Raw genomic sequence first — 19411 nt, forward strand, 5'->3', positions numbered from 1 at the left:
ATGTTTTGTCACGTGATAATATTTTATTGAACTATATTTAGAATGCATCAAAATAAGTATCCAAAATTTTCTGTATCTTATTATTTTAAAAATAATAATGCAGACGAACATATTAATTAAAGAGAGAATATGGTTAAATTATGATAAAAATGGTTAGTTTCTCTCTCTAAAAAAAAAAAAGAAAAAGAGAAAAAAGAAAAAAAAAAGAAAAAGAGAAAAAAGAAAAAAAAAAGGTGAGCTTTCCGACCCGTTCTGATTTAAATAAGCGGTGGTAAAGGAGCTGAGGGAAAAGCTGCTTCTTCTTGTAGTTCTAGTTTCTGTTCATAAAAGCCAACTTGTTTTAGAAATCGCATAAAAATTAAATAAATTGAAATTAATAATTCGCACAGATAGATTCGGAACGTTGGTTTTGGGTTTTCTCTCTTATTTAAATCTTCAGAATCTGCTTAAAGAAAGCCTCTTTTTTCAACACTAGCCGTTGCATCCTTCTTTTCCCCCCTCATCTTCTTCCTCTTGGCTCTTACCTCATCCTATAGTCATGGCAACCTCTGTGGATTCTCCTTCTTCTTCACATCCCAACCAGGTTCTTCTTCTCTTTCTCTGTTTCCACTTAACAACTAGAGTGGACTCATGTGCTCTGTTTTTGGGTCTTATTCATTTTCAGCTAATTTCTTTCAGGGATCCACCAGCTTCATGGCTTCGCCGTCTTTGTCCAGTCCCGCTTCCGATAAGCGTTTCTGGAGCTCCCTTCGAGGTCGAGTCGACTCGCTTCTTCAGGAACGAATTGCCAAATCTTCAAATCTGGATCCTTCCATGCCCGACCAATTCGCAGTGAGTGCCTTTTCTCTTTGAGAAATAACTTCTTTTACCAACTGAAATAAAATTGGTGGGTTTTGTTATAATTGTTAGGGCAAATCGGAAAGGGCAAAGAGATTGAAGGAAGATTCCCTGCTTTTGCTTAGAGGTTTTGACTCTGTTGGCTATACTCTGTCTCAGCTTTCCAACAATTTGGATAACGCCTTGCAGGTGCCACTCTTCTCCGTGTTCTATATAGAAAATTTGCATTTTCAAATTCAATAAACCAGATTTTTGTTAAATGCTGCTATTGAAATGAAACCCACAAACAAAGATTTGATTTTGAGGTCTGATTCAGGGTGCTAGGGATCTGGTCAAAGCACCAACCTTGATGGAGATCTTTCAAAACAACCTCAGAAACTCAGAGGTTGAGGAAGATGATTCCAAAAGGAAAGAGCATGAGTTGGTGGAGCCAAAGCAAGCAACAAAGAGAAAATTTGATGACAGTCATTGTTCAGAAGAGTCGGAGGTTAATTTAGAGAAAGAAAACCAGGAAAACCCTAAAGACAAGCTTAAAAAGGCCAAGAATGTTGGTTCTCTAATTCTCTGATCCTTTCATCTATCTTTGAATATATATGTGTGTGTATATATCAGCAGCTAAGATAACCAACTTTTTATGTAATATTAACATTTTGGCCTGTGTTTCTCCAGCTTGCAGTTGCAATGGCAACAAAATCAGCATCTCTAGCAAAAGAATTAAAATCATTAAAATCCAACTTATGTTTTATGCAAGAGCGATGTGCCATACTTGAGGAAGAGAATAGGAGACTTCGAGACGGATTTTCCAGAGGGGTCAGACCAGAAGAAGATGATCTGGTTAGACTTCAAATGGAGGCACTACTTGCTGAGAAATCCAGATTAGCAAATGAAAATGCAAACTTGACAAGGGAAAATCAATGCCTTCATCAGCTTGTGGAGTATCACCAGCTCACATCCCAAGATCTTTCTTTATCATATGAGGAAGTCATCCAAGGTATGTGCTTGGACTTCTCGTCACCACCACCAGCCATTGCTGAGGGAGATGAAGAAGAACAAGAACAAAGTGATTGTATTCACAAAGAAATCACTAGAACACCTAGAGCTGATCTTTTTAGCTTTTCTACCTCTCTTGATGAGCTCCACCAAGAAGAGTAGAGGTCATTTTGGACCAGAAGATGCAGTTTCGCTCTTCGTTGATCTCATTTACTTTCCTGTAACCTTAATCTTCACTGCATTTGTTCAGAAATAAATCTACGGTTATACCATTTTCTGCACACTATGACTATCTAATCTCTACTTTATCGAACCAAAGCTTCAAGTATTTCTTGACTTCCGTGATGGGGTAGGATATGACAATAATCTTTCTACCCATGCTACAAGCTTTCTGACATTTATGTAACTCAGGTATGGTATATCATATATGTTGTTTACAAGAGGAGGGGCAAATCAAGTCAGTCTGAGCTGAGCCAAGAGCTTAGTCTCGAAGTAGCTCTGATTTGTTGTTTGATATTAGATTATTGTGTTGAAGAAATTGGCACAAAAAGAAAGAGATGATCACTAGGTAGAAAGAAAATTTTATTACGAAAGTACAAATATGGACATTTTTTAGAGAGCATGTTCTACTCTCTCAATATTCACCTACTCACTTTTTCATCTAACTTTCCAGCATTGCTTCTTTCTTCCTCTACCTACAAATGGCGTAAGATCCTCGGGGCCATATAAGTAACCTAAATATTTCTATGACTTTATCCTTATCTAAAGAAATTATCTAGAATTCCTTAGATCCTAAAGAATTGCTAAAATGTTTACATAGATAATTCAAGAAGCTTTTAGGATAGTTAATATTACCTTCTTACTTTAATATATATTGAACAAAGATGTTTTATATGGGCGAGGGTGATCCCGTTTTAACAACCTCCAAAACATATCATAACTGAAAAAACAAGATTAGAGTCAGTCTTAAACACATACATTATACATAACAGCTCAACAAAGGAAGAGGAGGGACGAGCTCCTCACAAGTTAAAAGAAGAGATGGTCTTTACAAATGCAATATTTTCAGCTCTTTTCACTTTGTTTTGTAATTTTCTTTCTCTTCCCTGCAGAAGGCTTGGCTTGACGACCTATGCCTGGAGCATAGCATCACGAATTGCTTGAGAAGAAGCATCGACAGCCGTTTCAGTAACTTTTGTGAGATTGGAGACTAAGATCACATCATTTTCTGCAGCACTTCAGAAAAATTTCTATTCCCTTTCTCATACTACACAATCAAACCAAGAGAAACCCTGAATCAATCATCTTTAGGATTGAAATCAAACATATTCAGAGAAAAGGTACATACTGCTTCAACTTTACAAAGAGTTGTGTCCCAACTTCTGAGTAAGCTGATGGTTTTCGTCCATCAAGACTTGGACCTGGTATAAATTAAGAAGGTACTTGTTTATAGAAATAATGAGAATTATAAATATGTAAAATAACGAAATCAACCTTTTTCTGGGATTCAAAATATAAGTTCTTGTATCTGACATCTGTTGGTGATAAGCCTTCATTCAGCAATGGATTCTCATCATACTGTTGAAAATGAACAACCAATTAAATGAAAATCGTAAATGAATTTTACATATCATGTCAATTCATAAGCTTTGACACCTTAGCTTTCCATGCATTTATGGTTTCTTTTTTAGTTTCAAGTAGTTTAACTACATGATCAATTTTTTCCTGCAAATTTTGTTCACCCGAGTCTGGTTCATCCAATTGCTTTCTGCCCTCAGCTGGTGGCTCATCTTCACTTTCACTCTCACTAATAGGTATTTCTTCAACCACAGGTTCTATACTGTGATTTTCATACGACAGACCGATATTTTGAATCCGTTCAGACCGTCGAATCACAGGAGGATAGAACTTCTTTGCCCTCTTATTTGAGGAAGAGGAAAAAGTTGATTTTGTTCTCAAGTGCAGTTGTGATCTTGTTTTCTCGATGGATCGATTGGCTTGTCTAGGAGTTGGAAGTCCTAGCTCCATTTGCAATTTAGGATGGATTTTGTGCCTTTGAATACGAAGTTGTTTGATTTCCCTAGCAAAGTTAGAATCAAACTGACTGCATCAAACCAACATAAACATAAGAAAAAGGTAAAACATGGGGGAAAAAAGACAAAGAAATATCCCTGAGATTATAAAAATAATTTTCCAACTAGTTCATGCCCACTAGAATATAAATGCCGAGGATAAAAGAAACTCCTTGACCTCACATAACAGTATAACACACTGTTAGTTGAGACTGATTCAAAGCTCCCCACTTTTCTTTCTCACATTCATTACTTCATTCTTTTCAAACTCAAAAACACCTCCTACTTGCATTGTATGTCAAAGATTCAGGAACTTAACTATCCCTGTCAGCAAAATGCTAAAACAAAAAAAACTTTTTTGCTTGTAAAAATTGAAACAACACCATTTCATCACAAATAGATTAATAGACTAAAGGAACAACTTTATAGATCTTCTGCAGTGTACATGCACCAAGTTGAAACTAGAAATAAGGTGAATACAAAACTCGTAAAGCAGAAACTTCCCAGAAACCCCATAAACTTGTTCAGGAAACACAAAGGTAAAACAATGAAAATCAATGCTAGAACTTAAAATTAGAAGCAGAAGAAGAAGAAGAAGAAGAAGAAAAAGAATGAAGCACCTCTTAAGTTGAAGAAGCAGAAGCAGAAATAGAAGCAGAAGTAGAAGTAGAAGTTGAAGCAGAAGCAGAAGGTTGAAGAGGTGAGTGTGGCGAGAAGAAGGTGGTGATAGTGATGGTAAATATTAGGTGACACTGTCTTTTCACTAGACCCTCTCTTACTCTATTTTCTGATCTCTACTCATCGTTAGACGAACTAAACTCTTCAACCAAGAAAAGGATGTATTCAGAAAAATAAATAAACTAACAAATTAAATTCAAAGTGTATAGCTTTAAAATCATTTTTTGGAAGTTGAATGTCCAATCCATTCACAAAATTGCATTGGAAAGAGGGGAGCATTCTTTTTTAAGAAAAAAAGAAACTTCAATAACACCCCTATACCAAGTTACTAACGGGACCAAAATACAAGTCACAATTAGTGAATTAATTACATCAACCACCCAAAAAATAAAATTAGGGATATTAAATCTTCTAATTAGAAAACACAGTAAAGCTAAAATAACACTAGAAACCATACATGTGTAACATAATGCGCAACTTGATTCTTGACACGAAGGTAAAAAGAGAAAGATACGATTCTCAACCTCCTCGTCAAAACACATAGTTCATCATCTGTACTCTTCATCTTAGTAAAGTTCGTTGAGCGGTTGTTATTTAGATTCACCACCTCTTGACCATCAAATTCTTGTTAATGTGTGATGCATTACATTGCAACATTAACTAAACATAAAATGCACTCACAATTGCCATCTAATTTTTTTAAAATCTATTTTACCATTACTTTAAGCAGGAAATTGAACCAAAGTTCCGGTGTTTGGGGTAAGGAATAGAGCTGTAAAATTTAAGGGGGTGTTTGGTGCTACTGTAAAAACTATTTCAAAACCTTAAATTAGCTATAGTCAACACTATTTCAAAACTCTCATTTGCTACCGTATTTGCTATTTACTATAGTTTTTACTATTTTACCTTCATCATTTTTTTTTATTATTTGCTAAAGTGTTTATTATTTCTTTCTCGAACTAAAACAGTTTACATCCAAAATAAATACTATTATAATTCAAACTAAAATAATTTACACCCCAAATACAAACTATCATAACCCAACTATAATAACCTAAGATATAATAACTAACTCATTGTTTCAAATGTCTCCTAAAAAGTTTGTGAACTCCATGACCCACAATGTAAAAAGTTAATAAAATAGTTTTGAGAAATGGTAGAATATGTTTGAAAAGGGGAGTTGATTTTGAAAAATATCTATTTGTAGGATTTTTTTGAAAAATGTCTAAATATTTACATGGGTGTTTATTCATCTGTTATTTTCTTCTTACTTTGCCCTCCACCTATCCTGTAGTGCACGTGTACGAGTAGATCATCTCCTTTGTTTTTTTTTTTTTTTTTTTGCTTGATTTTAAAATAAATTCTCTAGTATTTTTTTTTTTGTTTGTTTCAGAATAGATTTAGACTTGAAAACATATATTATTTTTTTATTAATTTAAAATCTGAATATTATATATTTGAATTAATCTTAATTTATCGACAAAAAAAATTATTAATGCATAAGAGAAACAACATAAACCTCTCTTGATGGAGTTTCGATGATGTCCCTCCTTCCGATCTATTACTTTTCTCTTCTTAGATCCTCTCACTCTTGTCTCCTATATGCATTCTACCTCTAAATTTGTATTTTCATAGACCAAATATTGATTGTGACGATGAAGAACTATTATGGAAGAGGAATGAAAGTAACTGCATTTGTAGAAATAGGAATGAGACAAAAGTGGAACAAAGTATAGATTTTAGCTCATTTTGATTAAAAGGTATTTTTACTTTTTTCTCTTTTGACCATATGTATATGTATATTATTACACCCTATTTAAACATGATCCAATGCTTAAAATTTTGAAAAAAAATTGGGACGAGACAAAAGTGGAAACAAAGTATAGATTTTAGGCTTATTTTGATGAAAGGTGTTTGTATTTTTTCTCTTTTGACTATAGGTATTTGTATATTATTACACTGTATTTGAAACATAATCCAATGCTTAAAATTTCATATTTCAAATTAATTTTTTTAATTTTAAATTTGATTAATAAAATATCAGCTTTAACTTTTTTATTCATGAATTTTCATTGGAAAATTTTCATTAAAATCTTGAATTAAAAGATATGGAAAAATTAAAGTTAATGTTCACATTTAGACCGTCATAGTAATATATATATATATTATATAATATATATATTATATATATATATATTTCCTTTTTCGAGTATGGAGTATATGTTGTCAAAGTTATATCGAACGTTGATTTTTTTTAAGTATGGGATATATGACCATACTTTAAACGATATGGCATATGTGTGTGTATTTTTTAATTCTTTATCATATGAAATTATATAGTATTTGGAAGATAAATTATTATGGGACTAAACAATTTGACTATGGATTTTTTTTTTTTTTTACTCAAGATATAATATATAATTGAAGGGTTAATGCTTTAGAATTTTTCATGTGGGATTTCATGTGCCTAGCAGTGTGGTTTTAGAAAGTATATCGTGGGTTTATCATTTTTTCCTAGAGGGTAGGAATTCAGGAAATTCATACAAATGACCTATTTTTTGGTCTAAAATGTCAAATGATCCATTTTTTGAAAATAATGTCAATTGATCCTTTGTTGACATCATCGTCATACCAGATTACATAAATTGTCCTCACAAGTGCTTCACGCTATAAGTCTCACTCTCAGCTAGTCAAACAATCTTGCTCTCGCTTTTAAATTCCCTATTTGATGTGATTGCTCATCAATGTATGAATGATTTGATAATTTTCACGACTGAAGCCTCAAATCAATAATATCAAAACACAATGGTGATTTCTTTAAGCTCTAAACTTCATTACAACGATGATTTCGAACAGGAATTTCCAAGACAGGGCTTTTTCAGAACGAAACAGGTTTTCCAGAATGGTGTTTCATTGTTTAGGTGTATGTTTCATTATTTTTGTTATGTTATTTCTGGAAAGGTAGGAATGTAAAAGCGAGAGATCATTGGGGTTTAGAGTTTTGAGAGATTTAAATCAAAGACAGGAGCAAAAATAGAGAGAGCGAGAGATAGAACGAGAGTGAGAGAGAGCGAGAGTAAGAGAGAGCAAGAGTAAGAGAGTAAGCGAGAGTACACTTCAATTGCTTGTACAACTTAATGACAAATATTCTCCTGCTTTGTAGGATGACAGAAAAGTGTCTACTTATTCAATATGGAGGTAATTGGGATAAGAATGAAAGTTCGTATGTTGGAGGCGGGCTGACAAGAATCATTGTGCCTATTACATTGAAGTATGAAGAACTTAAATCTCACATTTACAGGGTTATAAATGTCATTTCTTCAGAGTTTGATTTTATAATGAGAGTTAAATATAAGCTTAAATACGAAGCCCATTCACAATACATAAGAAACGATGATGATGTTCACTTCCTTTTTTTTTCTAGGAAAAGCTTAGTAGACTTCAGTTATCTGTAACGCTAAAATCGAATCATGACGAAAATATTAGAGTGGGATTAAAAGAATGTGAGTTATGATGATATGACTGTGGACAGTCAATATGATACGAATGTGGACAGTCAATATGAGAAATCATATGAGTTTCGTCGGGAAAAGGATGATATTCCATTGTCTACCACCACTACACCATCAACATTATCACTAGACAACGACCACACTAATCAGTAAGATGGAATTCAATGAATGTGTTGGGTTTTATGTCCTAAAACTCGTGGTATGTAAACAATAGAGCTTATTCTGATAATTTCAATAAATGTTATTAAACAAATCTATTGCTTGAATAGAAATCTAATAAATCTAAAAGTCCCTTGACTATTGGATGAGTACTTGAACTTTATGTGGAGACATAAAGATAGATCAGGTTCGAGTAAATAGTCAAAATGATCTATAGTATATGGATAAGATTGGGTACCTTATTCTGGTAACACTATTGGATACGACCTGCTCTATAGTTGTTACAAGGAGTTGTAAAGTGCTACAAACGAAGTGATCCTAATTCGTTCATGTTGGACATGAGAAGTGGGAGTGTCCTTGTGCAAAAGAGTTTGTATAAGATCGGACCATGAAATAAACCACTCTTACTTTATAACGCTGTTTATTATTTAAGACTGACTATTTCAAAGCGATGACTTAGGTAACTTGACCTTAATCCTGAGCTAACTATGAACTCCTGTTTATCTGGGATTGCTCTCAGATTTGCATAGGTGAGAGTTGACTCAACAGCGCCGGCTTAATAAGACTGCCATTTCAGGGTAAGACTGGATAGATAGCTGGGGACATAGGGTGCAAGAGGAAATTCACTCCTACCCACTTTAGGAATAGTAGAGAGGTTGTTCCCTTAAGTGCTGATTCTGGGGCTTGAACAAGGAATCCCGCCCTCTCATTTGACATGAGAGGGACTCGTTTTGTGATTGGATCACAAAACAATTGTTCATTAGGGGATCAGTGGGGACTTAAAGAACAAAAGGTAATTTCAGGGGTAAAATAAAGATTTGACTCAGTCGTTATTACGAACAACCTGTGAAGGGTTAACTTACTAATCATAGTTATATCGAGTGAACATAATATATCTACAATGAGGGGAGTTCAACTATGGGCTTTGGTGGAGTGACCCATTAGTTAACGAATAAAGGTTAAATCGGTCTAATGAGTTTAGCCGATTAATCTCAGATCGTTAGAGCTCATGATCTGTAGGTCCACGAGGTCCCCCTACTAGCTCGAAAATGGATTAGCTCTAGAGTAGCGTGATAAGTTAATTTGAAACGTTCAAATTAGAATCAAACGAAATTAGAGAAAATATATTTAAATATATGAAGATGGAATTTGAAATGTAAAATTAATTAAAATATGGATATAAATTAATTAATATTTTAAATGTAAAGTAAGTATTTATACTTTATTAGAAAATACTAAGAATTGATTGTAAAATTAATATAATTGATTTGAAAATAATATATTTAAAAATCAAAAAGATTTGTGAAATTAAAAAATCAGCACAAAATGAATGGGTTTCAATGTTCATCTTCAACTAGCTTCAAGACTAGGGTGTACATAGTCCAGGTTGCCCGAGTTGGAAGATTTTTGGCCAACCTAAAATTTTGGGGTTGGCTAATAATGAACCTTAGTTCTTTTTGGAGGGTCAACCCAAACCCAAATTTTCGGGTTAGGCCGTTTGGTCACCGGTTCTTTTTTTTTTTTTAATTTGATTGTTTTTTCTGTTACTTATATATATATATATTCGAGTCGGGTCAGGTCGACCTTGAAATGGGGTAACCCTTGATCCAACCCGAATGTAATATTTCTTAACATTTTTAACCCAACCTAACCCAAAATAAAATCTAATGCGGTTTAGGTTGGGTAGTTCGGGTTGGTCGGGTTACTGGGTTTTTTGAACACCTTTACAAGGAACCCACCTCTTCCTTTGGTTTACTCCAAGCATGAGCTGCATCCCATGCAACACATCTCTTTGCATGATAGTCTGCAATATATTAAGGAGATTGGAGTGAAGAAAATGATGATGAAGCGATCAAATTTTTGTTGAAAAATTCAGATGAAGAAGGTGTTCTTCAATGGGTTGGTTCAGTGAGCTTTCTCCATATTCCCTTTGATTCCAGCTTATTTTGAGTCCCACAACTCAATCTAGAACACCAAGAGGATAGTAGGGAAGATCTTGTGGTGGTCTACATAAGTATTTAGAGGATTTAGCAGCTGGAAATAGAGATTTCGATGGTTCGGCTAAGGTATGTTCTTGAAACCCATTATACTCTGTTTTAGCATGTTTCTTTTCAACCAAAATTAATGAATTAGAATGCTTATGGATCATGTTCCCTTCCGTTTGCGTGCTAGTGTTGATCCAACATTATGGTGATATAGAATTAGGCGGTATTTTAGTTATTGGTAATGAGAGATCATCTAGAGTAGATTATATAGATTATGGTCATCCAGAACAATGTTAAGGTCCTTCAATGGATGGGAATGAGCAACCAACATGATTAAATGAAATAGATTATGATCATAGAGATGTGTGTTGTTCTACGACAACTTCAGTGGTTCCACCATCTGTATTTTCAAGTCATATGGGAAAGTTAATTATGTCTGGTACCTCGTCATCTGGAATAAACATTGAAGTTGGTCAACTATTTTTAAGTAAAAATGACTTGAAAATGCGATTATCTATTTTGTCCATCAACAAATTTTTGAATTTAGAGTCAAGAAGTCAACCAAACCTTTGTTCACTATCAAATATATTGGGGAGACTTGTAAGTGGAGCCTTCATGCAGTGAAAATGAAAGGGTGCGATATATTCAAGATCACAAAGTACTCACGTTCACACACATATTCCATCAGAATTATGAATCACGACCATAGATAAGCAACTACTACGATTGTTGGTCAGTTGATTAAAGATGAGTTTACAGTCATAGGACGTATTTATAAAACTCGTCATATCGTTGAGAATATGAGGAGAGATTACGACGTGAACATACGTTATGATAAAGCGTGGCATGCAAAGGAAATCGCATATGATCTCACTAGAGGTACTACAGAATACTTATACGCCATATTACATGCTTATAGGGAAGTGTTAAAAATAGAGACACCAGGTACAGTGTTTGAGATCAAACTTGAAGATGATATGCAATTCTATGTTTATGGTATTAGGGTCTTGTAATAGAGGTTTCGCAAGCTGTCGACCTGTGATAATTGTTGATGGGTTGCATTTGAAAGGAAAGTACAAAGGGACCATGTTGGTTGCAATTTCTATGGACGGGAACAATCAATTATACCCACTCGTATATGCAATAGTGGACAATCAAACTGATCGATCATGGAAATAGTTTATGTCGAATTTGAAATGCATTATCGAAGAACCTGATAATCTGGTATTTGTGTCCAATCAGATGGTATCTATAGGCAATGCTATTCGTGCATTTTTTCCCACGACATTTCATGGATTATGCACGTGGCACATAGAATAGAATCTTATACAAACTTTAAGGATGATACGATCGTTGGGATGTTTAAAAATATAGCAAGGGCATTTCACATGATAGAGTTCTAGACAAAATGGGATAAACTTTATAGTTTTCGAGATGGTGTTGTCACGAAATATCTGGAAGACATCGACCTTCAAAGGTGGACATGGGTTTATCAAATAGAACGAAGATATGACAACATGACGTCCAACAATGCAGAGTGTTTCAATTCGTTAACTAAAGAGTATCGACTATTGCCCATAGTATGCTTGATTGAACATGTTAGAGGAATGCTCCAATCGTGGTTTTACGAATAGAGGAATTATTGGACATCTTGAACGACGTTGCACTCCGACTACTGTGAAACCCAATTGGCAAGTGAGAAAGATAAGGGCAGACGACATCGATTGAGCCTATTGATTATTATCGGGTCCATGTGTGAGATAATCGATTGGACGATATTGTGAATCTTCACATGAAAGAATGCACGTGTAAGGAATTTGGCTCACTCGGTATCCCATGTTTACTTGCAATTGTGGTCGCCAGGGAATGAAACATCCCCATCAAGAGTCTTTGCAGTCAATTTTATACAGTGGACTCTCTAATGATTGCATATGGGAAACCTGTAAATCCACTTGAGCACATATTTGAATGGAAGAGGCCTCCTGGATATGTAGAAAAGACTATTTTTCCTCCAATGTTTGTGGCACAAGTCGAGCGACGAAGAGTGAGAAGAATACCATCCAAAGGAGAATTTTGCAAACAAATAAAATGTGGTAGGTGTGGGAATTATGAGCATAACCGACAAAACTGTAGCGAACCGCTCACAACTATGCGACATACTGAAAATGGAAAAACTGACTCAAATGTTGGTTAAGGTTGATTGTCTAAATATAAACCAAATTGGCACTTTTAATTATTTCAATGTACTGATTCTGTATGTTTCGATCTCTCAAAATGTCAATCATGCTTTTGTATAGAACAGAGTATGTATACTCTTAGAATGTCATTCATGCTTATGTATAAACCCTTATGAATGCCATCAGAATGTAAGTCTCGCTCTTTAAAGATATATAGTCAGAATAAGTAATAGAACCCAACGAAGTTTTAGATACATAAAAAATACATGTTTTGCATACATAAAAATCACATAAAAAATATAGATTTTATACACATAAAAAATACAGAGTATTTGTCTACAACTAACATGCTAACTGCATTCTATATTTACTCATTCTCTCCTGAGTGATTACGGAAGGATCAGCACCAGTCACCAATTGTTCTAATAATTTTACTGCAAAGATGCCACAATCAAGTGACCTGTGCTGCAAAGATGCCATCGCTCTAAATAGTGACGTAGGCATACCCGGGAGAGGATACTTAACCTTTTGACTTTTAGACGGAAAGTGTACCCGAATTTTGTCATCTTTTGATATTTTCTTCTTTAGTAGCTGGAGGTGTATATTTATCAACACCTTTCCTCTTACGATTAGTTCTTCGAGATTTTTACATAAACATATAATAAAAAATTACTCATAAAAAATATAAAAAATATATATAATTTCAAATCACAAAATATAAACAAAAATTACCGATCAATAAATTACTCACTAATATAATTCTTTGCATGGTCGTAATTGTTGGGTTTTATGCCCTCAAACTCGTAGATAGTGAATATAATTAAATGACTATCATTAAGAAATAGTTATTAATGTTTTTCTCAATAAGTGTTATTGATATTTTATTTAATTTTGTCTTATTATCCCCAAAATCTAATAAACTAACATCCTAGGTTGTCTTATGAGTCTTGAACTGTATGTAGAGATATATAGAGATTAATGTTCAAGATACAACCTAAAAGGTCTATAGTATAGGAGTAAGGTTAGGTACCTTATCCTGGTAACACTATGGATACGACCCACTTTGTATTTGATATAAATGCAGTGATCCAATGCGTTCGTGTAGGAGACACGCGAGTGGGGGTATCTTGAGCAATGAGTTTGCACAAGACCAGACCGTGAAATAGTAACCACTAGATGTAACTCCGTCGACTAATTAGGTTTCTATTTCAATAGGATGACCTAGACACTTAGTCTTACTCTTGAGTATATTATGAACTTCTGTTCACAAGGGATTGTCCTTTGATTTGTATGGGTGAGAGTGGCTAGTTCGCCGACTCAATATACCTACCATTTTGAGGATAAGACCGAGTGGGTAGTTGGGAACATAATTATACAAGATGGATTTTACTCCTTCCAACTTCAGAGTAAGTAGAGGAGTGTTTCCTTAAGTGGTGTCTCTAGAACTTGAAGGGTCCTACCCTCTCACTGGGCCTAAAGGGGTTTCTATTTAATGGTTGAACCATAAACAAGTTGTTCATTAGAGGAGCACTGGTACTTAAGGATGTAGAGGTAACCTAGGGGTAAAATGATAATTTAACACAGCTGGTCTTACGAATACTCATGAAGGACTAACTTGTTGTTATTGGTCTATATCTGTGGACACGAAAACATATCTATAGTGAGAACAGTGCAGTTGTGGTCTTTAGTGGAGTGTACCCAAAATTAACGAATATTGATTAATTTAGTTAATGAGTTTAGCCAATTATTCTCACATCGTTGGAGCTTCTGATCTACAAGTTCATTAGGTCCCCTTCCTAGCTTGTAAAGGGTATTGATGTAATTTGCCATTAAATTGAATTTGAAATGTTCAAATTCATAATTGGAAATTTTTTAATGTATATTGATACATTTTAATGTACATTTTAGTTTTAGACTTTATTATTAATTTTGGATACGATTCAAAATTAATAAATTAGAGAATAAAATATTTGAAAGGAATTCAAATATTGAATAAGATTCATATTGAAAACTATAGGTTAAAAATAATGTGCATTGGATGTACATTAAAACTATAGGTTAAATGAGACAAATATATTTGAATATGATTCAAATGAGAAATTTCAATTAAATATGTGATATTTAATTGGAGAATTAATTAATTATTTATTTTAATTGAATTTTGAATTTATTAATTGAATTTTTGAATTTAATTAAATTGATTAAATCAAAACTATAGATTAAAATTAATGCACATTAGATGCGCATTAAAATTATTGATTATGTGAGAGTGAATCATTTAAATATGATTTAAATGGTTATTGTTTTTATTTATTTAATTTAATTTAATTAATATTTTTAGTTAATTAAATTAAATTAAATGTAACTCCCCACGTAGGGAAGTTACTAGAGATGTGGGATGAATCCCACCTCTCTTCACTTTCACCTTCTCTCTCATTCTCTCTGTATCGAAACAAAAGAAAGAGAAAAAAAAATGCAGGGAAGATCAATTGAGCGATAATCAAAACTCTTTGTGTTTTTTGTCTTTTCTATTCCTCCCAATTTCAAAAGAAAAAAAAAAAAAAAAGATAATCCCACAATTCTCATATCCTCAATTTTCCTGCAAGAATAGGGAGGACTCCAAGTGGTGGTGCCCAATCCCAATTCCCAATAGAGAAATTTTACTGTAAAAAAGTTTGCAAGGTAAGTTCTCTTCCCCTGTATAATTATGTTTTTGAATTGCATGCTTAATCTAATTTTCTATTTTATTCCAATGCGAAATTGTTCTGTTCCAAATGCCAGTTTTAAATACATTTGGCTTATGTTTTGGCTTTCACTATGCCTTAGGATTTTCATCCCTTCAGTAACAATATTAGAAGTGTTGGCCTCTGGATGTGGGATGTCAGACGTGTCGGCCTCTGGATGTGGCATGGTGGGTAAGTCAGACGTGTCACCCTCTGGATGTGGGACGTCACTGGGTAAAGAAGATGTACTCGGACTCCTTGTTTATGGAAACATGGTGGGTGAGGTAGATGTAGGATTGTATCAGCAACAACGGAAGCACAAGGATAATTAAAGCACTCTAATTCATTAATTTTGACAAAATATAAAGCATGCTCTTACAGTAAACAAATGAATTTCAAGATATACTTCTTGTAGAACTTCTTCAAAGCTTGTTCTCTAGCTGCAATATTCTCCAAATCTTGTTGCAGACCACCTTAAGATCTTCCCCATTATTCTCTGGTGCTCTAGATTGAGTTGTGGGACTCAAATCAAGCTTGAATCAAGGGATATAGGAGAATAGCTCACAACAGCAATCTTGTTGAAGAACCCTTTCTTCAACCCGAATTTTCTCTAAAATTCTCTCTTGATTGCATGCCCGAATTTCACTCCAAACTCTTCAATATGTTGCTAATCAACATGCAAAGGAGATAGTTACATGAGTTGCAGCTCATGCTTGGAGAAAGACAAGTCCTGAATACTATTTGTGTGAGCAAGTGTAAAGATGGATAATGGAAAACATGACTTTTCCATACTGTGTTTTTGTTTTTCTATTTTCCAATTTTATCAAAAATCAAAACTTGGTTTCTTAAAATATATTTTGATTTAAAAACTGAAAAATATAATGAATTTCATAAATTAATTTTTTAAATAAATCTTAATTAATTTAATAACAAATATTAAATTAATTTTTACACACATCCATCTTTTTATATTTAAATCATATTTAAATATAAATTCTCCTGTTTCATTTAATTCTCAAATTAAATATGTAATTATATCTCATATAATTACTAATTCCCTTAATTATAATTTGAACATTTCAAATTAACTTATCACGCTATTCTAGAGCTAGTCCATTACGAGCTAGTAGGGGGACCTCACGGAACCTAAAATCAGGGCTTCCAACGATCTGAGGTTAATTGACTAAAATCATTAGTCAGATTAATTCCCCATTCGTTGACTAATGGGTCACTCCACTAAAACCCATAGTTGCACTCCCCTCACAATTAGATATATTATGTCCACATGATTTACCATAATCAACAAGTTCGACTAGGTTTGTTCGTAATACGGCTGGGGTCAAAATATATATTTTACCCTCGAGATTACGTCTTACTCCTCAAGTTCCTACATGATCCTCTAATGAACGACTTGGTTTGTGATCCAATCACTAAACCAAACTCTCTCAGCCAAGTGAGAGGGTGGGGGCCCCTTGTTCAAACCTGGATTCAGTACTTGAGAGAACAATCTTTCTCCTATCCCTAAATCGAGTAGGCGTGAAACTCCGTCTTGCATCTTATGTCCCTAACTATCTATTCGGTCTTACCTCTAAAATGGGAGTCGTATTGAAGCCAGTGCTGTGAGCCAACCCTCACCTATGCAAAATATAAAAGCAATCCCGAATAAACAGGAGTTCATAGTTAGCTCAGGATTAAGATTGAGTTACCTAGGTCATCTAGGTGAAATAGTTAGTCTTAGACAGTAAACAATGTTATAAAGTAAGAGTGACTTATTTCCTGGTCCAATCTTATACAAACTCATTGCATAGGACGCTCTCAGTCCTCATGTCATAACATGTACGAATTAGAATCACATCATATGTAGCACTTTACAACTTTTTGTAACAATTACAGAGTAGGCCGCATCCAATGGTGTTACTAGAATAAGGTACCCAGCCTTATTCATGTACCATAGATCATTTTGACTATTTACTCGAACTGATCCACTCTTATGTCTCCACATAAAGTTCAAGTACTCATACAATAGTCATGGGTCTTAGTTTATTGGATTTAGACTTTCATACAATTTATGAAATCAATAATAAGTTTATTGATTATAGAAAATGTTTATCATTTTACAAACTGCGAGTTTTAGGATATAAAACCCAACAATACTCCCACTTGGACTAAAACTCCAGTGGATAAATATATACAAATATATACAATGTTGAGTTTACACAGAGAGAATAAAATGTAAAAATACAATAAACTAGAACATTACAATACCCATAAATTCTCCTACTTGCCCTGGTGATACAAAACTTGTAGATCTAGTCATACTAGGTGACCTTCGAACACTTTAGCCAAGAGAGCCTTTGTAAATGGATCAGCTAAATTGTCTTGGGAAGCAATTTGGGTGACAATTACATCTCCCCGGTGTACAATCTCCTTAATGAGATGGTACTTCCGTTCGATATGCTTTCCTCTTTTATGGATTCGTGGTTCCTTTAAATTTGCAACTGCTCCACTATTGTCACAATAGAGAGTGACAGGCAGGTGCATATTAGGAAGTACTTCCAGATCTGTCAGAAACTTTCTGAGCCATACTGCTTCTTTTGCTCCTTCACTTGCAACTACATACTCAGCTTCCATTGTAGAGTCAGCAATACAACTCTGCTTGATGCTTCTCCACACAACTTCTCCTCCGTTTAGAGTGAATACTGACCCCGAAGTTGATTTCCTCGAATCAATATCAGTCTAAAAGTCAGAATCAGTGTATGCAGTAAGGATCAAATCCTTAGCACCATACACGATCATATAATCTCTCGTTCTCTAAAGATACTTGAGAATGTTTTTAACAGCAGTCTAATGATCATGACCAGGATTGGATTGAAATCTGCTGACAATTTCTACAACATAGCATATATCGGGATGAGTACACAACATTGCATACATTAAACTCCCTACTGCAGATGCATATGAAATTCGATTCATTTCCTCAACCTCTTGAGGTGTCTTAGGACTCTGCTCCTTAGATAGGTGAATTCCATGTCTGAAAGGTAAAAATCATTTCTTGGAATTTTGCATTTTATACCTAAACAACATCTTGTCTATATAAGATGCTTGAGATAATGCTAATGTTCAGTTCTTGTGATTCCAAACTATTTGGATTCTAAGAACATACTGTGCTTCTCCCAAATCTTTCATTTGGAATTGCGAAGCTAGATATTCTACCTCATTCCCATGAGTAGAATATCATCAACATACAACACTAGAAAAGCGATAGTTTTGTTAACGATTTTCTTGTATACACAGGGTTCATCAGCATTTTGTTCAAAGCCATAAGATTTGATTGCAGCGTCAAATCTCATATTCCAGGATCTAGAAGCTTGTTTTAATCCATAAATGGATTGATTAAGCTTGCAAATCTTTTGCTCTTGACCTGCTATATAAACCCTTCTGATTGAGACATATATATACTCTCTTCAAGACAGTCATTTAGAAAAGCTATCTTGACATCCATTTTCCATATTTCATAATCATAAAATGTGGTTGTGGACAAGAGTATTATACTAGACTTTATCACGACAACTGGAGAGAAGGTTTCTTCAAAATCTACCCCCTCTCTTTGGGTAAACCCTTTTGCCATAAGTCTAGCTTTGTAGGTCTGTACCTTACTAGTTTGGTCTCGTTTTGTCTTATAGATCCATTTGCAACTGATGGGTTTTACCCCTTCAGGTTGATCTACAAGATCTCAAACATAATTGAAATACATAGATTCTATTTCACGATCCATGGCTTTAATCCATTGGTAATCCATATCATTCATTGCTTGGTTAAAAGACAATGGATCCTCTAAACCATCATCTAGTATGATGACTTGAGTTTTAGTTAAACTCATGTACCGGTCAGGCTGTTGCACAACCCTCCTACTACAACGAGGCATTTTCAACTCTTGAGAAGGATGTGAAGTCTCAATTTCATCAACAACTCTTGTCGATGGACCTGCTTTATCAACAACTCTTGTTGATACATTTGTCGTTTCTCTAGACATTTCTTCTATTACTAGCTTACTGCAAGGTTGATGATTTTTTACATAGTCTTCCTCTAGGAAGGTTGCATTTTTCGACACAAATACCTTATCTTCCTGAGGATCATAAAAGAAACCACTTTTTGTTTCTTTTGGGTAGCATACAAATAAGCATACTTTTGAACAGTGTTCCGACATTTTAGGATTTTTCACCAACACATGTGCTGGACAACCCCAAATCCTAAAATGACATAAATTTCCTTTACGTT

General features: G+C 34.2%; 1 protein-coding gene across 1 annotated transcript; it reads left to right on the top strand.

Moving 5' to 3' along the window:
• The first annotated feature begins 322 nt into the window (after nucleotides 1-322).
• On the top strand, nucleotides 323-2113 carry LOC120077631. Its single transcript, XM_039031582.1, has 5 exons — nucleotides 323-583; nucleotides 679-831; nucleotides 910-1026; nucleotides 1154-1384; nucleotides 1507-2113. The coding sequence occupies exons 1-5, from the start codon at nucleotides 539-541 to the stop codon at nucleotides 1987-1989; spliced, it is 1029 nt and encodes a 342-aa protein (XP_038887510.1). The 5' UTR covers nucleotides 323-538; the 3' UTR covers nucleotides 1990-2113.
• Nucleotides 2114-19411: the final 17298 nt, after the last annotated feature.

Source organism: Benincasa hispida, chromosome 5 (genome assembly GCF_009727055.1).
Source record: "Benincasa hispida cultivar B227 chromosome 5, ASM972705v1, whole genome shotgun sequence".
Classification (NCBI taxonomy): domain Eukaryota; kingdom Viridiplantae; phylum Streptophyta; class Magnoliopsida; order Cucurbitales; family Cucurbitaceae; genus Benincasa; species Benincasa hispida.